We start from the raw sequence: 15,343 nt of genomic DNA, 5'->3' as shown, positions 1-15,343 counted from the left end.
CTCAAACTCAGCAAATTAATATTATTTAACTTAAGCTGTTGAGTTTTTCTGTGACTCATCAAGTGTAGAAAATGAAGAGTTATAAATCACAAATCTGAAAGAAGGGGAAGAACTGAGCAGATCGAACGAAGCTTAAAGAGGACATTTGTTTCACTGGAGATATGAGGACAGAGTGTCAGCACAATGACATCACAGAGTAAGAACAGGAGATACACGCCCTGGGAAGGTCCACCCTCTAACCCAAGACTGTAAGAGGAAAGCTTAATGAAAACAGGCATGTTGGGGGCTGCATGGAGTCCACAGCACAGTGCTTGTTGGGAGTGCTAAGGCACGAAGACACTGGTAAAGACTCCTCTTGCTGTCTGTCATGTAGTAAGTGGTATGCCCTAAGGGCTGCACTCAGGGGACCTCATCACTAGTGACCTCTACCTACTTGTGAACGCTCATCAAAACCAAACCTCCTCAGTCCATGGTAGCTTTTCTTCTGATTCTCCAACTCATACAGTCTTAATCCCAGTCAAAGAAGCCACTGAGTTCAACTTGATGAATATTTATAAATAGTCTAATTCAAGCCTGTCTCTGATTAGACAACCAAGGTACAATTAGAGACCAAGGTACAATGGAGATAAGACCTGGTCCATTTCTTGCCTGGGGCTCATTTCACTGTAATATGCCATTTACTTCTTGTCATCCTTGCAAATACAACCCTTTACCTACTGTATCTTTTTCTGCCAGAATCATCCCTTCCTGCCACTGCCCATAGCATTTCACCACTACCACTTGGTATTTACTCTGGAGGATATTCTCCCAAATTAACTTCTCCTTAAGCTAACTGTGTCTTCACCCCCCCCCCCGCCCCCGTTCTCAGCTTCTCCATTCAGTTCACTATAGATCAGAAAGTGAGAGTATCTGCTGCAAGTGTGAGGCCTTGGGTGAAGCCACTTATACTGAAGATGAACACATAGAAAAAAACCACTATTTCATAATAATGGTAAGAGAAACTGTTATCCATAAGGTGAACCCTAACACAACTGTGCCACATCTGATATTTGATACAATTATTCTACTATGGACACAAATTTCTATGCGTTCATTAAAAATTTAAAAATTATAAAATTAGTTAGACAGAGAAAGTATATGTGTGTCTGTGATATAGGAAGGGAGGGAGGAGAGGGAGACACACACACACAGAGAGAGAGAGAGAGAGAGAGAGAGAGAGAGAGAGAGAGAGAGACAGAGACACCTGACTGAGTCTGTCCTGTCACTTTGTAGGTCCCAGGGACAAACTCAGATTGCCAGACATGGTGGCATCACTTCTAGTCACTTCGCCATCTTGTTGGCCATACTTTTAGCTTTATAATTTTCATATACACAGCTCTACTCTTTGATGGGCTTACTATATAAATATTAAAATAGTTTAATATTAACAATACATTAAATAAACATTTAAATAAAATTAGATAAATCTGAAACATAAGGAGGGAATTTTACTTAGAAACCATTTTTTTTTTTTTTTTTTTTTTTTTGCGGGGGATGGGGGTGGTGGTGCTGTTCTGAGACGGGGTCTTGCTGTGTGGATATGGCTGGCCAGGCTGGCTTTGAGCACTACTGCTGGGACTACAGGCATAAGCCACCAGATCCACTGAAAATGTTTTTCTAGTAGGTGAGTGAGTGGCTTTGTTTCCCTGGATATACCAGTCTACTCCTATTTTTAAAAATCCTTTAAGTAAGTAGATGGGAAGAGGAGTCTTGTCAGAACATCATTCTTCTCTTCCCTCTGGACAGTGACACTGAAACACAAACTGCAGATGGGTCATTATCACCCCCAAATTCAAATAGGTGTATCTTAAATTTTGCTAAAAGGAGAGAATTAGAAACTATTTTAGAGGGCTGGAGAGATGGCTCAGCAGCTAAGAGCACTGACTGCTCTTCCAGAGGTCCTGAGTTCAAGTCCCAGCAACCACATAGTGGCTCACAATCATCTGTCATGGGATCCGATGCCCTCTTCTGGTGTGTCTGAAGATAGCAATAGTGTAATCACATATAATAAATAAATCAAAAAAAAAAAAAAAAAAAAAAAAAAAAAAAAAAAAAAAAAAGAAGAAACTATTTTAGAATAAGCAGTGAGGATTAGTTGAACAGCCATCATTCATGGACTCATTCGTTGTGTGTGAGTCCCTGCACACCTTGGCATGCATGTGCTCAGATAGGCTGTAGGAGTCGAGTATCTCCTTGTACCATCTGAGTCAGACAGTGGTTACACTCAGAGCATTAGTGGTGGCAAGTGCCTTTACGTGCTGAGCCATCTCCCTACTTTTTGTTTTGGAAAAAGAATCTCATGTAGTTCCTGATCCTCCTGTTTCTATCTCCAGAGTGCTGGGATGACAAGTGGGTGCCACTATAGCTGGCTTGCCATTTGAGACATTTTAAGAAAACACAATAAAAGAGGCTTATTTAGAAACAATGTGATGGCTCATGCTTTTAATCCCAGGATTTGGGAGCCAGAGGCTGGCAGATCTCTTGTGAGTTCAAGGACTGTCTGGTCTATATAAAGTTCTAGGACAGGCTACTTAGTAGGACCCTATTACTTACAAACAACAACCAACAAACCCAGAACAACAAAAACCAGACATACAGTATGAAGACATACTAAGAAACATCATTCTTGTTACCCTTTCATGCAGAAGTATTCTGCATATAATTGAAAATGCTCAGCATCAGAAAAACTGAAGCATCTGTGTCATTATTTTGTTAGTTCTCTCTGTCGTCCTGGCTGTCCTGGAGCTTGCTAGATACACCAGGCTGGTATCAGAGGCACGCATCACCATGCTCAGCAGTTTTTGTGATCTTTACCATTATATTTAATATTTTTATAAAAACTCAAGCCCTGTATTATATTTAAAAGGTATTTTCAGTAAAATCCTATGTTGCAGGCCTAGTACATTACTCGGAACAGGCAGGCATCAGGCACAGTGATATCACGCAACAACAGAGACACTGAGGCAGGATCGAGTTCAAGGTTAGTAAGCTATAGAACAAGTTCTAGGTGAAGTAGTAAGGCTTGTCATAAAACACATTTATTATTTAAGAAACAGAAATAGATCAGGTGTGGTGTAGACCTTTAATCTCAGCACTTGGGAGGCAGAGATCTCTTGTGAGTTGGAGACCAGCCTGGTATACACACTGAGTTTAATGAGATCCTGCCTCTCAAGAACATTAACAGGAATAGAATCCAAATCAAAAAATTATAGTAAATGAAAATGTGTTTTAGTCTGGTGAACTCTGATCTTAGTATTTATAAACAATTAGGAATCAGCAAAACAATCACAAATAATATAATTACCTAGCAAGACACTGTGAAAACATTTTTGTGTTTAGGCTTGAAGCCATGGCTCAGTAGGTAGGAACACTGGCTGCTCTTGCAGAGGACCTGGGTTCAATTCCCAGCACCTATATGGTAGCTCACAACTATCTGTAGCTCCAATTCTAGGGGTTCCAGTATTTTCTTTTGGTCTCCAGAGGAATTGTGAACATATGGTATGATGTGCAGATATGTATTCAGGTAAAACCCACAAACAAAATAATGGAAAAATTGTGTTTAAATAAGAAAAGGTATATGCTGTTAAAAATGAATAGGATCATCACCAACACATATCACTTCTTAGCAGACAGCAAATATTGAAGATGTTATGATGACCATCATGGAGTAAACTTGCATTTATCTATCTATCTATCCATCCATCCATTTATTTATTTTTGGAGACAGGGTTTCATGTATTCAAGGATGACTTCAAATTCCTGATTTTCCTGGATCTAATTTCTGGGCTTTACATGATGAAATCACAGGATTGTTTTGTCTACCAAGGGTTGTCTGACATTCTAGTTTTCCTTTCTCTTTTCTTTTCCTTTCCTTTTTGAGACAAGGTCTATCTATGTAGCTCTGGCTGACCTGGAAGTTGACATGAAGACCAGGATACCCTTCAACTGGCTGTAATCCCTCTGTCACTTTTCTTGGATGCTATGATTATAGACATGCCTTGCTTGCTGCCTTTCTTTCTGCCTGCTACTGAAGATGAACCCAGAACCTTGAGTAGGCAAATCTACCATGAAGCTACATCCCAGCCATGTGTGATATATTCTTTACTTACACATGTAAAAGTATCGGGTTCACCAAGCTAAAGTACCCTGGCCATGGAAATCTGTTTTCTTCCCAAGTAGTGATATGCATTTGAAGTGAGTATGGACAAATAGTGAGAACATGCATTGAAATATGAAAAAGCCACCTTTAACTTTCCCTTGTACTTTCTGACAAGGGAAAAGTAGGTGGCAGCAGTTACTTTTAATCCCAATACTCAGGAGACAAAGGCAGGTGAATCGCTGGGAGTTTGAGGATAGCCTGGTCTATCAATAACCAAAACCCAAAACAAAACAGACAGGGGAGGCAAAAGGACAAGATGTCCTATTTTGTGTTTGCATGCTGTCTCAAAAGTCTATCCCCAGCCGGGCAATGGTGGTGCATGCCTTTAATCCCAGCACTTGGGAGGCAGAGGCAGGTAGATTTTTGAGTTTGAGGCTAGCCTGGTCTATAGAATGAGTTCCAGGACAGCCAGGGCTATACAGAGAAACCCTGTCTCGATAAACCAAAAAAAAAAAAAAAGTTTAACCTTTACATTCACAGTAACCAGCATCTGCCAGCAAGCTTCATCCTTTATAGAATCAGGAGTGGACTTTCTCAAGTTCTTAAGGGAGGCTTCCTCTACTGGCCACACTGGCCTTCCATAATCCAGAGAAGATGGCAGGATAGGCAAGCACAGCAAAGGGCCTGTCCTATGTCAGATGGAAGAAAGGTATTTCCCCCAGCACTGGGGACGGAAACCAGGCTTTGTGTGTTTGCTCTGTCACTTCTAGTCCAGAGAGGATATTCTGAGTTTAAGTCAGTTCTCAGGTCATCCATCTCTAAGAAGACAGCTAGTGAAAGCTCAGACTCCCAGGACCTAAGACAACCCCATCTTTACTACTTCCTAGCACTAGCTGGAATGCCTAGTGGGTCAGGGCAGAAAACAGCCACCTGTTCAGTCAAGGACTGGCCCAGGAACAGAAATCTCATGTCTCCTCATTCTTTTTTATATAGATTAGCATCTTCTTTACCAAAATTAATTCTGAAGTCATCAAAGAAACAACTAACCAACCAACCAACCAACCAACCAACCAACCAACCAACCTAGCATCTTGCCATGCAGCTCATTTGAATTTGCAATATTCTTGGCTCAGTTTCCAAAGCACTGAGATCACAGGCATATGCCACTAACAAAACTATTCTTTCTACCTATGTACTTACATACACATGTACGTACCTTCTCCTTCTCCTCCTTCTCCTCCTTCTCCTCCCTCCCTCCCTCCCTCCCTCCCTCCCTCCCTCCCTCTCTCTCTCCCCCCTCTCTCCCTCTCCCTCTCCCTCTCCCTCTCCCCCTCCTCTCTCTCCCTCTCCCTCTCCCTCTCCCTCTCCCTCTCCCTCTCCCTCTCCCTCTCCCTCTCCCTCTCTTTCATGCTAGGGTATCTCATTTATTTCAAGATAGGGTTTCTCTGTGAAGCTTTGGCTGTCCTAGAACTCACTCTGAAGACCAGACTGGTTCTGAACTCACAGACATCTGCCTGCCTCAGGCTCCTGAGAGCTGGAATTAAAGGTGTGTGCCACCACTGTCCGTCTTTTTTTTTTTTTTTTAAATCATTGTTGTCTTACTGACTGAACTTTGCTTACAGCATGTTGCCCACTTCTAAAGAAAAAATTTACTGGGCAAAAAAATTTTTCAATGTCAAAAATTTTCCTTACATGTGCCCCACCTACCTTTAAAAAGATTTGTCCTTAAACTTTTAGTTCACATTGAGAAGGTAGGTTTATTAGTGAAGTAAACCACTTAAACTTGTATATAATTTCATAGATACAACCTCAGCTATGTACAGCACTCAGAGGAAATTTCAATTGGCTTGAGTACATGTGTACAAGCTATGTATGATTACATGCATATTCACATGTGTGTTATTATGTGGGGGTCAGGGATCAACCTTTGGTATTGTTTCTTAGGAGATACCAACCTTGTTTCTTTTTTGTTTTAAGGACAGGGTCTCTCACTGGCTTGCAGCTTACAGATTATGCTACACTAGGTGACCAGTGAGTGCCAAGGACTGTATTTCTCTAGGATTACAGGCATGTAATTATCTACTATAAAAATAGAGGGGATAGGGGGATGAAGAGATGGCTTAGCACTTAATACCCCTGATTATCTTCCAGAGGACCACAGTTTGATTTTCAGCACCCACATGGTAGCTAATAACTATTTGTAACTTCAGTTCTAAGGCATCCAACACTTTTCTAGGGCACTGCACATATGTGGTGCACAGACATACATACTGGCAAAACATATAAAATAAAAATATATTTTTAAAAATTGTTTCAAGACAGTATTTCTCTGTGTAGCCCTGACTGTCCTGGAACTTACTCTGTAGACCAGGCTTGGCCTCAAATGTACAGAAATTTGCCCGCCTCTGCTTCCAAAGTGCTAGAATTAGAGGTATGTGCCACCACTGCCAACTTCAGAACTTATTTTTAATAAGAAAATAAATAACATTAAAAAGAAATGGGAGCTGAAGAGATGGCTCAATGGTTAAAAGCACTGACTTCTCTTCCAGAGGTCCTGAGTTCAATTCCCAGACACCACATGGTGGCTCACAACCATCTGTAATGGGATCTGATGCCCTCTTCTGGTGTGTCTGAAGAGAGCAACAGTGTACTCAAATAAAATAAATAAATCTTAAAAAAAAAAAAAAAGAAAAAGAAAAAAAAAAAAAAAAGAAAAAAGAAAAAAGAAAAGAAAAGAAGAAAGAAAAGAAAAAGAGAGTAAGGCAAAGTCAAACATGACTACAGGACTTGACAAGCAGACTTTATACTAAGTACTTCCCACCACACAGAACATACCAGAACCATATCCAGGGATTGGCCCTTTGGTCGGAAGGTCTGGGAGCCCCACATTCAGCGCATTGGGTACCATGTTATCCAAATGTGGCTTAGGACCAACAGGATGAGAAGGTGAATGCTTCATGCTAGGCTGCCTCTGCTGCTGCTGCTGTTGCTGTTGTTGCTGCTGCTGCTGGAGAGCGCTCACCATTCTTGCCAGCTGAGGGTGCAGCATCCATTAAGAAAGGACCCAAGAGAAACAGACAGATGATAAGTCAGGATCCCAAATCAGCTGTTAAGCCAAAAGGTGTTTCTCACCCGGAGCAATAGGGGAATTTTCTCCACCCACACACCTGCTGTTCTTGCTGCTGGCGCACTGCTTGAGAAATCTTTCTCTGGTTCTGTAGCAACTGCTGCTGTTGCTGCTGCTGCTGCAGGAGAAGCTGACATGCCTATAAAACAATAGGAAATAGTCTTAGGAAACCATAGCTTCCTAAGACTGACATGGAGAGACTGCATGCTACAGGGCAGGTCAGTGTGTCAAAAGCATCTATAACCAAGTTCTTGGTCTACAGTTAAGGTTACCTTCAGGCAAACTGATATATCAACTCTTAATCATAATTAATCATCTGTATAAAAATTTGAACATCAAGTGACAAAAAGAAGGAAATTAATGCAAAGGAAAAGAGAAGCAAATAACCTTTTCAGCAACAGGAAGAAACATGCTACTTACCAACTGAAACTGGGGAATCTGTGGAAGCTGGCTCAGCATGGCAATTTGTTGAGGAGACAACTGGGGCCCCACATTAAAGAGACCTGGATTCAGGCCACTGTTAGGGAACTGCTTGAGCATTGAGGCAGAAACCTAGCCAGAAGACAGAGAGAAAATCCTTAGAACTTATTAAAACATCCCCCTCCCCCATGAAAAGATTTGATGTCTCTAAAGCGAGCACTGCCATTTTCTTAAACTATCTGCAAAAACTACTTCAGAGTGTGATAATGGCTCTAGCTCTGGGCTGTGAGGCCAATAAGAACCTTTTAATTCTAAGACTTTCTAATTTCCTGCAATAAAAATTATGAAACTTTAAATCAAGAAAAAAATCTTAAAAAAAAAAAAAAAGACAAGATTGGCTTCTGTCTAGTTGAGAGATCATTATTGGAAACATGCCATGCAACAAGATATGCTAAACTGCTTAGAGCTAATACATACGTACTAGAAAACACTCATGTAATACGTATGCATGTATGCATGTATGGTTTTTGTAATACGTATGCATGTATGCATGTATGGTTTTTGTTTGGAGGTGGAGACAGGGTATTACTATGTAGCCTTGTATGGCCTCAAACTCACAGAGATCCTCCAGCCTCTGCCTCCTAAGTGCTGGGGACTAAAGGCCGGGTAGTTGTGGTGATACTTTTTATCCTTGGTGGTGGTATCAGTTGGGTCACAGAGAACAACCATAACCCTCTCCACATAGCACAGGAGTTAAGAGCTTACTTAGTGTTAATGAGGTGAGGTAATACATGCCTTGACACAAGTTCTTGGGAAGCAGACATATCTATTGGGCTCTGGAATTCTGGGCCATTCTGGCAATATATAGAGTTCCCATTTAAAAAATAAATAAAACTAATTTACATGCTTAGGCATGTATCTCAATCTCTATCATTTCTGACCTGTGTGACTCAGAACAAATACCTTATTTAACCTTTTAAAATTTTCTTTGTCTATCCCTCAAACAGGAATAATAGAAAGTAACTAACCAATTAAACCAGTCAACAGAAAGCTCAATGCATTCTTTGAGACATTTGAGTTAATCAATACCAACACTTAGAAGTGCATTTCCTAAGTATTTGTTCTTACATCACATAAGATATGTCACAGGATAGAAGACCAGAATTCCCTAGTCCCTCATCCTCAGGCTAACACAACTGATTCTGCAACCTCTACCTGCTTCCCAACACAGAACCAAGAACAGAAAGTCATTTTCTAGTTGAGTCTAACACCAAATGGACGTGGTCACTGCTAAGCACTTTGTCAATGCCTGACTTTCTCTAACAAAGCCTCAGGTGGTCTATTTGACTAGTGAGCACATTCTAACTATTTAATGACAAGCTTAGTACCAATAAGAACCAGCTATTTTACGTTTGCAGTGAGGAGGAATCAGTGACATGCAAGCACTCCATCACCGAGACTCTATCCTGCTTCCATCCCCCACATGGTAATATTGAACCCATGCAAATTGGTCTCTTACATTTATCTGTATGTAGAGGGCACAAAGTAGATATTCCATAAATGCTTATTAAATGAACAAACCATCATCATTATTCTAAGTGAAGAGTCATTTACCATGTAATTCTCTATCTTTTTATCTACTTATTGCCAGCCACTCTATGCTACCCTATGGGACCATGGATGGAAACGCAGAACCAACTAGATAGAGCTGAGAATAATTTAGGAGGATGAGACTAAAACTTCTGCCTATCCTAAAACAAGCCCATTAACTAAGCCAAACAAATGTCTTTTTTTTTTTTTAAATTGTATTTATTTTTATTTCATGTGCATTGGTGTTTTGCCTGTATACATGTCTGTGTGAGGGTGTCAGATGCTCTGGAACTTGAGTCACAGACAGTTGTGAACTGCCTTGTCGTTGCTGGGAATTGAACTCTGCTCTTCTGGAAGAGCAGTCAGCATTCCCAACGACCGAGTCATCTCTCCAGCCCCACAAACAAGTGTCTCTGAGCTCCAAGCCTTTTTTTTTTTTTTTTTTTTTTTTTTTTTTTGAGGCAGGGTCTCACTGCATAGCCCTGGACAGTAGGGAGTGCCGGGCTGCTGAGCAATCTTTTCAGCCCCCTCTACACTCTACTTCAGACGGAGGCAGAAGAAGCACTCCTTAGTCACCAGTTGGTTGTACACAACTAGTGTAAGCAAAGAACTAAGTCACACCCAAAGATGGACTCTTTTATTACTGCTTACTTTCTCCCTCCGAGTCTGTGTTCTAACAGTATCTCTGTCTCTCTTTAACGTCATTGCCCATTCTATAGCTCAATCTGTTCCTTTCCATGGAGTATTCCAATCTTACTTTCTTTAGCACCTTGGTTGAAGTCAATCTGGCCAGTTCCCTATTAATTTTTGTTTTGTTTTGTTTTGTTTTGTTTGACACAGGACTTCTCTGAGTAGCCCCAGCTGTCCTGTAACTAACTATGTACACCAGGCTGTAGAGTTGCCTGGCTCTGCCTGATTGCTAGGATTAAAGGCATGTGCTAAAGATCACACCTGGGAGTTCTGTATTAATTTCAAGTTACCACCTCTGAACATCCTCAAGGATGCACGACTATCTATCTTCTCTTTGACACTCTCTAGTCTAGAACTATCTGATCAAGTTCAAACCTGCTATATATCTTGCCCATCATCTCATTTTTTTCCATGATCTCAGCCACACCCAATTACCCAACTGATTCTACTGTGAGGCTGGTTGCTTTCTCTCTCTCCATCTAAGAGATACCAATGATGCTGAGTGTTGCCAATCAACTTAAAAATCGGTTTGATCTCTCTTTGAGCTTCTGAATTCACAGCACAGTATGGGAATACCATGACCATGGGATTTGGCTCCCATCCCAGTCTTATGATAGGTATGTGGAATATACCTTCTACAATATTCCTATATAGTTCATATATACTACATATAGTATATAGTTTCTTCCTTTTCCCCCCTTGAGACAAGGTTTCTCTGTGTAGCCCTGGCTGTCCTGGAACTTGATCTGTAGACCAGGCTGGCTTAGAACTCAGAGATCCTCTTGCCTCCTGAGTGCTGGGATTAAAGCACCAGCTTTGTGAATTCTTTCATGTATACTATATAATTTCATTGCCTGAAATCAAAAAGGCAAAACCAACAACACACTATTTAAAGATGGCTGGATATAGAAAAGCACACCAACACAAGGCATTCTTATATTTACATTGCACCACTGCATCTGCTCCTTAAGTTGACCATTTTAGACTTTAATAGTTAATACCCAGGAGGTCTTTCTATGTGCCCTTGCCTCTTCAGGCTGCAGATACAGTGTCTCCTCACAAGAATTTCAAAAGGGCCAGGAGTAACACCACTATGCTCCTGGCAAATGGCTGCTCAGACCTAGGATACAAAGTAATTAAAGTGCAGGTTTGCATATTTCTATTATGGAGAGATAATTATACAGGCTTAAAAGCCTTCAGTCTCCAGCTGGGCTGGAGAAAGTGAAGATCTTGATGCAAGCAATATGGATTTTTAACAAAGCATTGCAGGTGCAAAATGACAGAAATTTCAAGGCATGACAAAAGCCACCAGAATCTTACTTTCTGAATATTCCAGTGACTAGAGAGGTAGAGCAACTGTACAAGCAACGGCTTTAACAATTCTTCATTCCTTTTTTTTTTTTTTTTTTTTTTCCTGGCTGTGTTAGGAAAAGAACCTAGGGTCTCAAACATGACTTTTCTATCACTGAACAACATTCCCAGCCTTGTAATAAATGTTAAGTTTCAGTGTTTATGCTTTAGAAAAAAAAATCCTCAAACACTTCATTCTGGACAACTAGGTTTAGAAATAATGTAGGACTACATATGGGTCCTACCACTAAGAAGGCTAAGGCAGGAGGACCATAAACTTAAGGCCAGGCTGCATTCCACAGAAACAAAGAAACTAATATTGATAAAGATTTTTGTATAAGATCTTATCTGCAGATTACTTATAATAGCAGAAATTAGAAACAATATCCAATAAAAAAGAAAGACTGTTAAACAAATCAAGGTAAATGTATCTAATGAAACAAGTTTCTGATAATGATTAACAATGCCAGATGTGGTGGTATATCCCTTTAACCCCAGCACTGGGGAGACAGAAGGAGGAGGATCTCTGCGATTTTAAGGCTAGCCTGGTTATAGTAAGACCCTGTCTCAAAACCAAACCAAATCAAACCCAAAACCCTAAAAACAAAAAACAAAACAAAACGAAAAAAATGAAAAAACCAGAAGAATGATCAATATGGGCTGGGGTATAGCTCACTTATGTTATGTACCTAGTACACCCTGGGTTCCATCCCAAGAATCAAGAGACGGTAAGGAATCAATGTGAAGACTATTTCGCAACAGGGGAAAACAGTAGGACACAATGTTAACAATGGTAGGCACATAGATCAACAGCAAGTCTGCACATGCACAAAGTCAATGGGATGCATACAACACAATTGTTGTCATCCTCAATGCTGTGAAGTTTGACTCAAGGGGTAGAGAGGCAAAGAGTCAAGAAGTGGAGGGGGAAGGAAAGACAAGGAAACCTCTGGAAGGTAAGAAGACAAGAGTAGCGGGGAAGCACTGTAAGCTTCAGAGCTTAGCCTGAGAAAGTATCCCTGAAGTAGAGAGCCAAGGAAGTAAAGATCATGCTGAATGGCAGCCCCAGACAATAGTGTTCTAAAGTATGACTGGTGTTTTGGGGTCACTTGGTTGGAGAGATATAAGGTATAAGTCATCTCTTAGACTTTTCTGCCATCCCCGAAAAACTGCTTAACATTCTATTGTCTACAGTAACCACCACACAAACACAACGAACCCAGTGAAGTGGGGGCGGGAGAACATGACGGGACAGACAGGATGGAGATGAACACATGCAGCTGGGGTTTATGTCCCAGCACAAAGGTCATGGTGATCTGTAATTCAAGTTCAAGAGGATCTGATACCCTCCTCTGGCATCCATGGCCACTGTACACACACACACACACACACACACACACACACACACACACACACAAATATCTGTGTATTTTGTAATATTAAATTAACTTAAATATAGTGCATACATATTAAAAGAAAACTACCTATGATTGAGCAGGTCCCAAATCCCAGTAACTGTCTCAACAGAGGGAGGGAGGGAGACCTTTAAAAGTAGCAGCCCAGATCATAGTTATGAGCAAGTTGACAAAGTCAGCTTAGAGGACAAGATTCAAACTCCTGAACAATGCAAATGTAGTTTTTGCCACATTCTGTCCATAATTCCTTGTCTATTTTCTTCCCATCTCACTGATAAATACACACATCTCTACCAACCTGTTCACACTAGCCATTCATTCAGACCAACTGCCTTTCCTCATGCCAAGCGCCAACTATGATTGCACTGGCGTGAGGCTTCTGCGGCTTGGAAGGCCTCTTTAATGTGGCCATGCATAGAAAATTTGAACTTATTCTTCAAGACCCAGTTTATATGTCACTGCTAGTGATGCTTGTGACATTTGATCAGGTGAGACATCACCTTGGTCCCCAAACTTGGTGACCATCTATGCCATTTATCCCACTACCTGTTTGTTGCCTTTGCTTCAGAGTGTCCTGTCATACTGGCCTCTTCACCAGCTCTAGGGCTCTCTCAGGGTAGGAAGCCAGTCAGCATTTTAGCATACAGCTCCTCAGAGATGTACAGAAAAATGTGGAATCTCATAATTCTGTTTATCTTCAGGCAAATACTTGAAGGCTATCTGCTTTTGAATACTGTCACCTTAGAATTTATGAACTGCTTTTAATTAGTCACACTAAAAAACAATATATTAGACAGTTGTTGCAAAGCATCTACTTTGTATTCTTGATGCAATTTAAAAAGGGAGCTAATATTCTGTTCTAATAATTTTTCACTTGGCACCTGGATCTGTCAAATGTCTAACTGTAAGTAATCTTTTCTTGTGCATCAACCAGGCAGTAACAATGGGCTGCTACCTGAATGGGTTCTTAACTCTGAAAGGTAGGAACATAAAATTTCTTACCTGGGGGGAGATAAACTGGGGAGGCACTTGCGCCCGGAGACCAGGAGAAGAACTCAGTGGCTGCACTGGAGTGTGCAGGCCTCTCGATTGTGCTGTGCTGTTTCCAAACAAACCATGACTGCCGCCCTGCAGAGAGAATAGTACCAGTCAGGATGTCTTATCAATTCAAGAAGATGATTAAGCAGTAGTTCTCATTTCTATCCCTAAGAATGAAGATCTCTACTACACGGAATGACAGCATTCATTTTAGAATCAAGGAGCTCCTTGGGATGTTGGGGGACAGTTATTCAAACTGAGTCACAGGCAGATCAGTTACTACAGGTGATCTGATAAAGTCTATAAACCGAAAGGGTTAAATCTAACAAAATGTTAGAGGAAGTGTTACATTACTTGTGACTGAAAAGAGCTGGCGGGACAAGATTTCTAGATTGCTTATTTGAGACAGGGTTTCATTCTGTGCTCAGCTGAGATGAGCCTCTTAAGTGTTGGGATTACAGGCATGTGCAACCATACCGGGCTTAAGAACCCTCTTTTTATAAGTCTGGGCTTATCAAATTTAATTCTCAGACTTCATAATATGAGATCCATCTTAAAAGGAACCTGGGTAAAAACACATACTATAATCAGACTATCAGTGTAAAGTAACATGGGTATCACTTTCCTCTATTAGTTGGCTTAACCAATCAGTCACTCAGAAGGACCCTGATCTAGCTGCACATCCTTCCCTGTCCTAAATCTGTTGGCTTTCTTTGCTAAATGAGAAAATGTTCATCAACTTCACATCAAAATAAGAAGGAAAGGATACATTACATATCATTCTAGATTATGAAAATAATATTACTCACCTGCAATTTCACATTAAAAAGAGTATGTGTATATATATATAATGTTAATTCTATGATTCCCAATGAATCACTGAGCTCATATCTAATCTTCCAATGAAAGCAGGGGAAGCTCAGCCCTGGGGCCCCCCACCTTTCTGATTTGTTTCTGGCTAAGGAAAGTTCTCCAGTAAAGAACTTGTCACTGTTTCCCCTGACTGAGGATTGTCCCCACTGCCAGTGTCTTACTAAGTATCTCAGCTGGCACTGGAGGCATGGCACCACCACCTGGCATCCTGAGGTTCTCTATGCTGTGTACTCTTGGCCTATTCAAGGCTTGAATTAAAGAGCCCATCAAGGGTATCTTCCCCCACACCTCCTCTTCCTCATCCATGGACAAAGTGACCGAATTCCCCTCTGTGCTAGCCAAATATCAGAAGGAACTCTGCCGATGTCCATTAAAACCACGATTCAGTCATTCACTATTTTTTTTTTCCTGGTAACAGTTTAATCCTTCCTTTTGGCATTCTCAGAATCCCATAAAGCCTTGGTCTACAGGATGCACATATCAATGACCCAACAACCATTCATTTGAAAACACCCCACTAAACATCTTCAGCAAAGACAGCAAATAATGCATTTGTAAACTGAGGTTATTATTCCCAGTTTAACACAGGAATAAGGTAATCTTAAAGAATTTACATAGCATCATTAAGTTTTAGAATACTGAAGATACTGTGATGGCTTTAATGATTCAAAATTAGATTAAGAGACTGCCAGACGCAAATTA

The 15,343-nt window shown here is 40.7% G+C and overlaps 1 protein-coding gene across 13 annotated transcripts in view; it reads right to left on the bottom strand.

The window, feature by feature from the left end:
- Tnrc6b (trinucleotide repeat containing adaptor 6B) overlaps positions 1-15,343 on the bottom strand; it is a 205,858-nt gene that overhangs the window by 17,542 nt on the left and 172,973 nt on the right. For all 13 annotated transcript variants that reach the window (XM_076911659.1, XM_076911660.1, XM_076911653.1 and 10 more), the window contains 4 exons: positions 13,733-13,858; positions 7,686-7,817; positions 7,306-7,404; positions 6,974-7,172 (listed from right to left, as the gene is read on the bottom strand). In XM_076911659.1, coding sequence (XP_076767774.1) covers positions 6,974-7,172; positions 7,306-7,404; positions 7,686-7,817; positions 13,733-13,858 — 556 coding nt within the window. The remainder of the gene's footprint in view (positions 1-6,973; positions 7,173-7,305; positions 7,405-7,685; positions 7,818-13,732; positions 13,859-15,343) is intronic.

Source organism: Arvicanthis niloticus, chromosome 13 (assembly GCF_011762505.2).
Source record: "Arvicanthis niloticus isolate mArvNil1 chromosome 13, mArvNil1.pat.X, whole genome shotgun sequence".
NCBI classification, from domain to species: Eukaryota; Metazoa; Chordata; class Mammalia; order Rodentia; family Muridae; genus Arvicanthis; species Arvicanthis niloticus.
The sequence above is the reverse complement of the archived record's forward strand: the minus strand, read 5'-3'. Positions and strand labels throughout refer to the sequence as shown.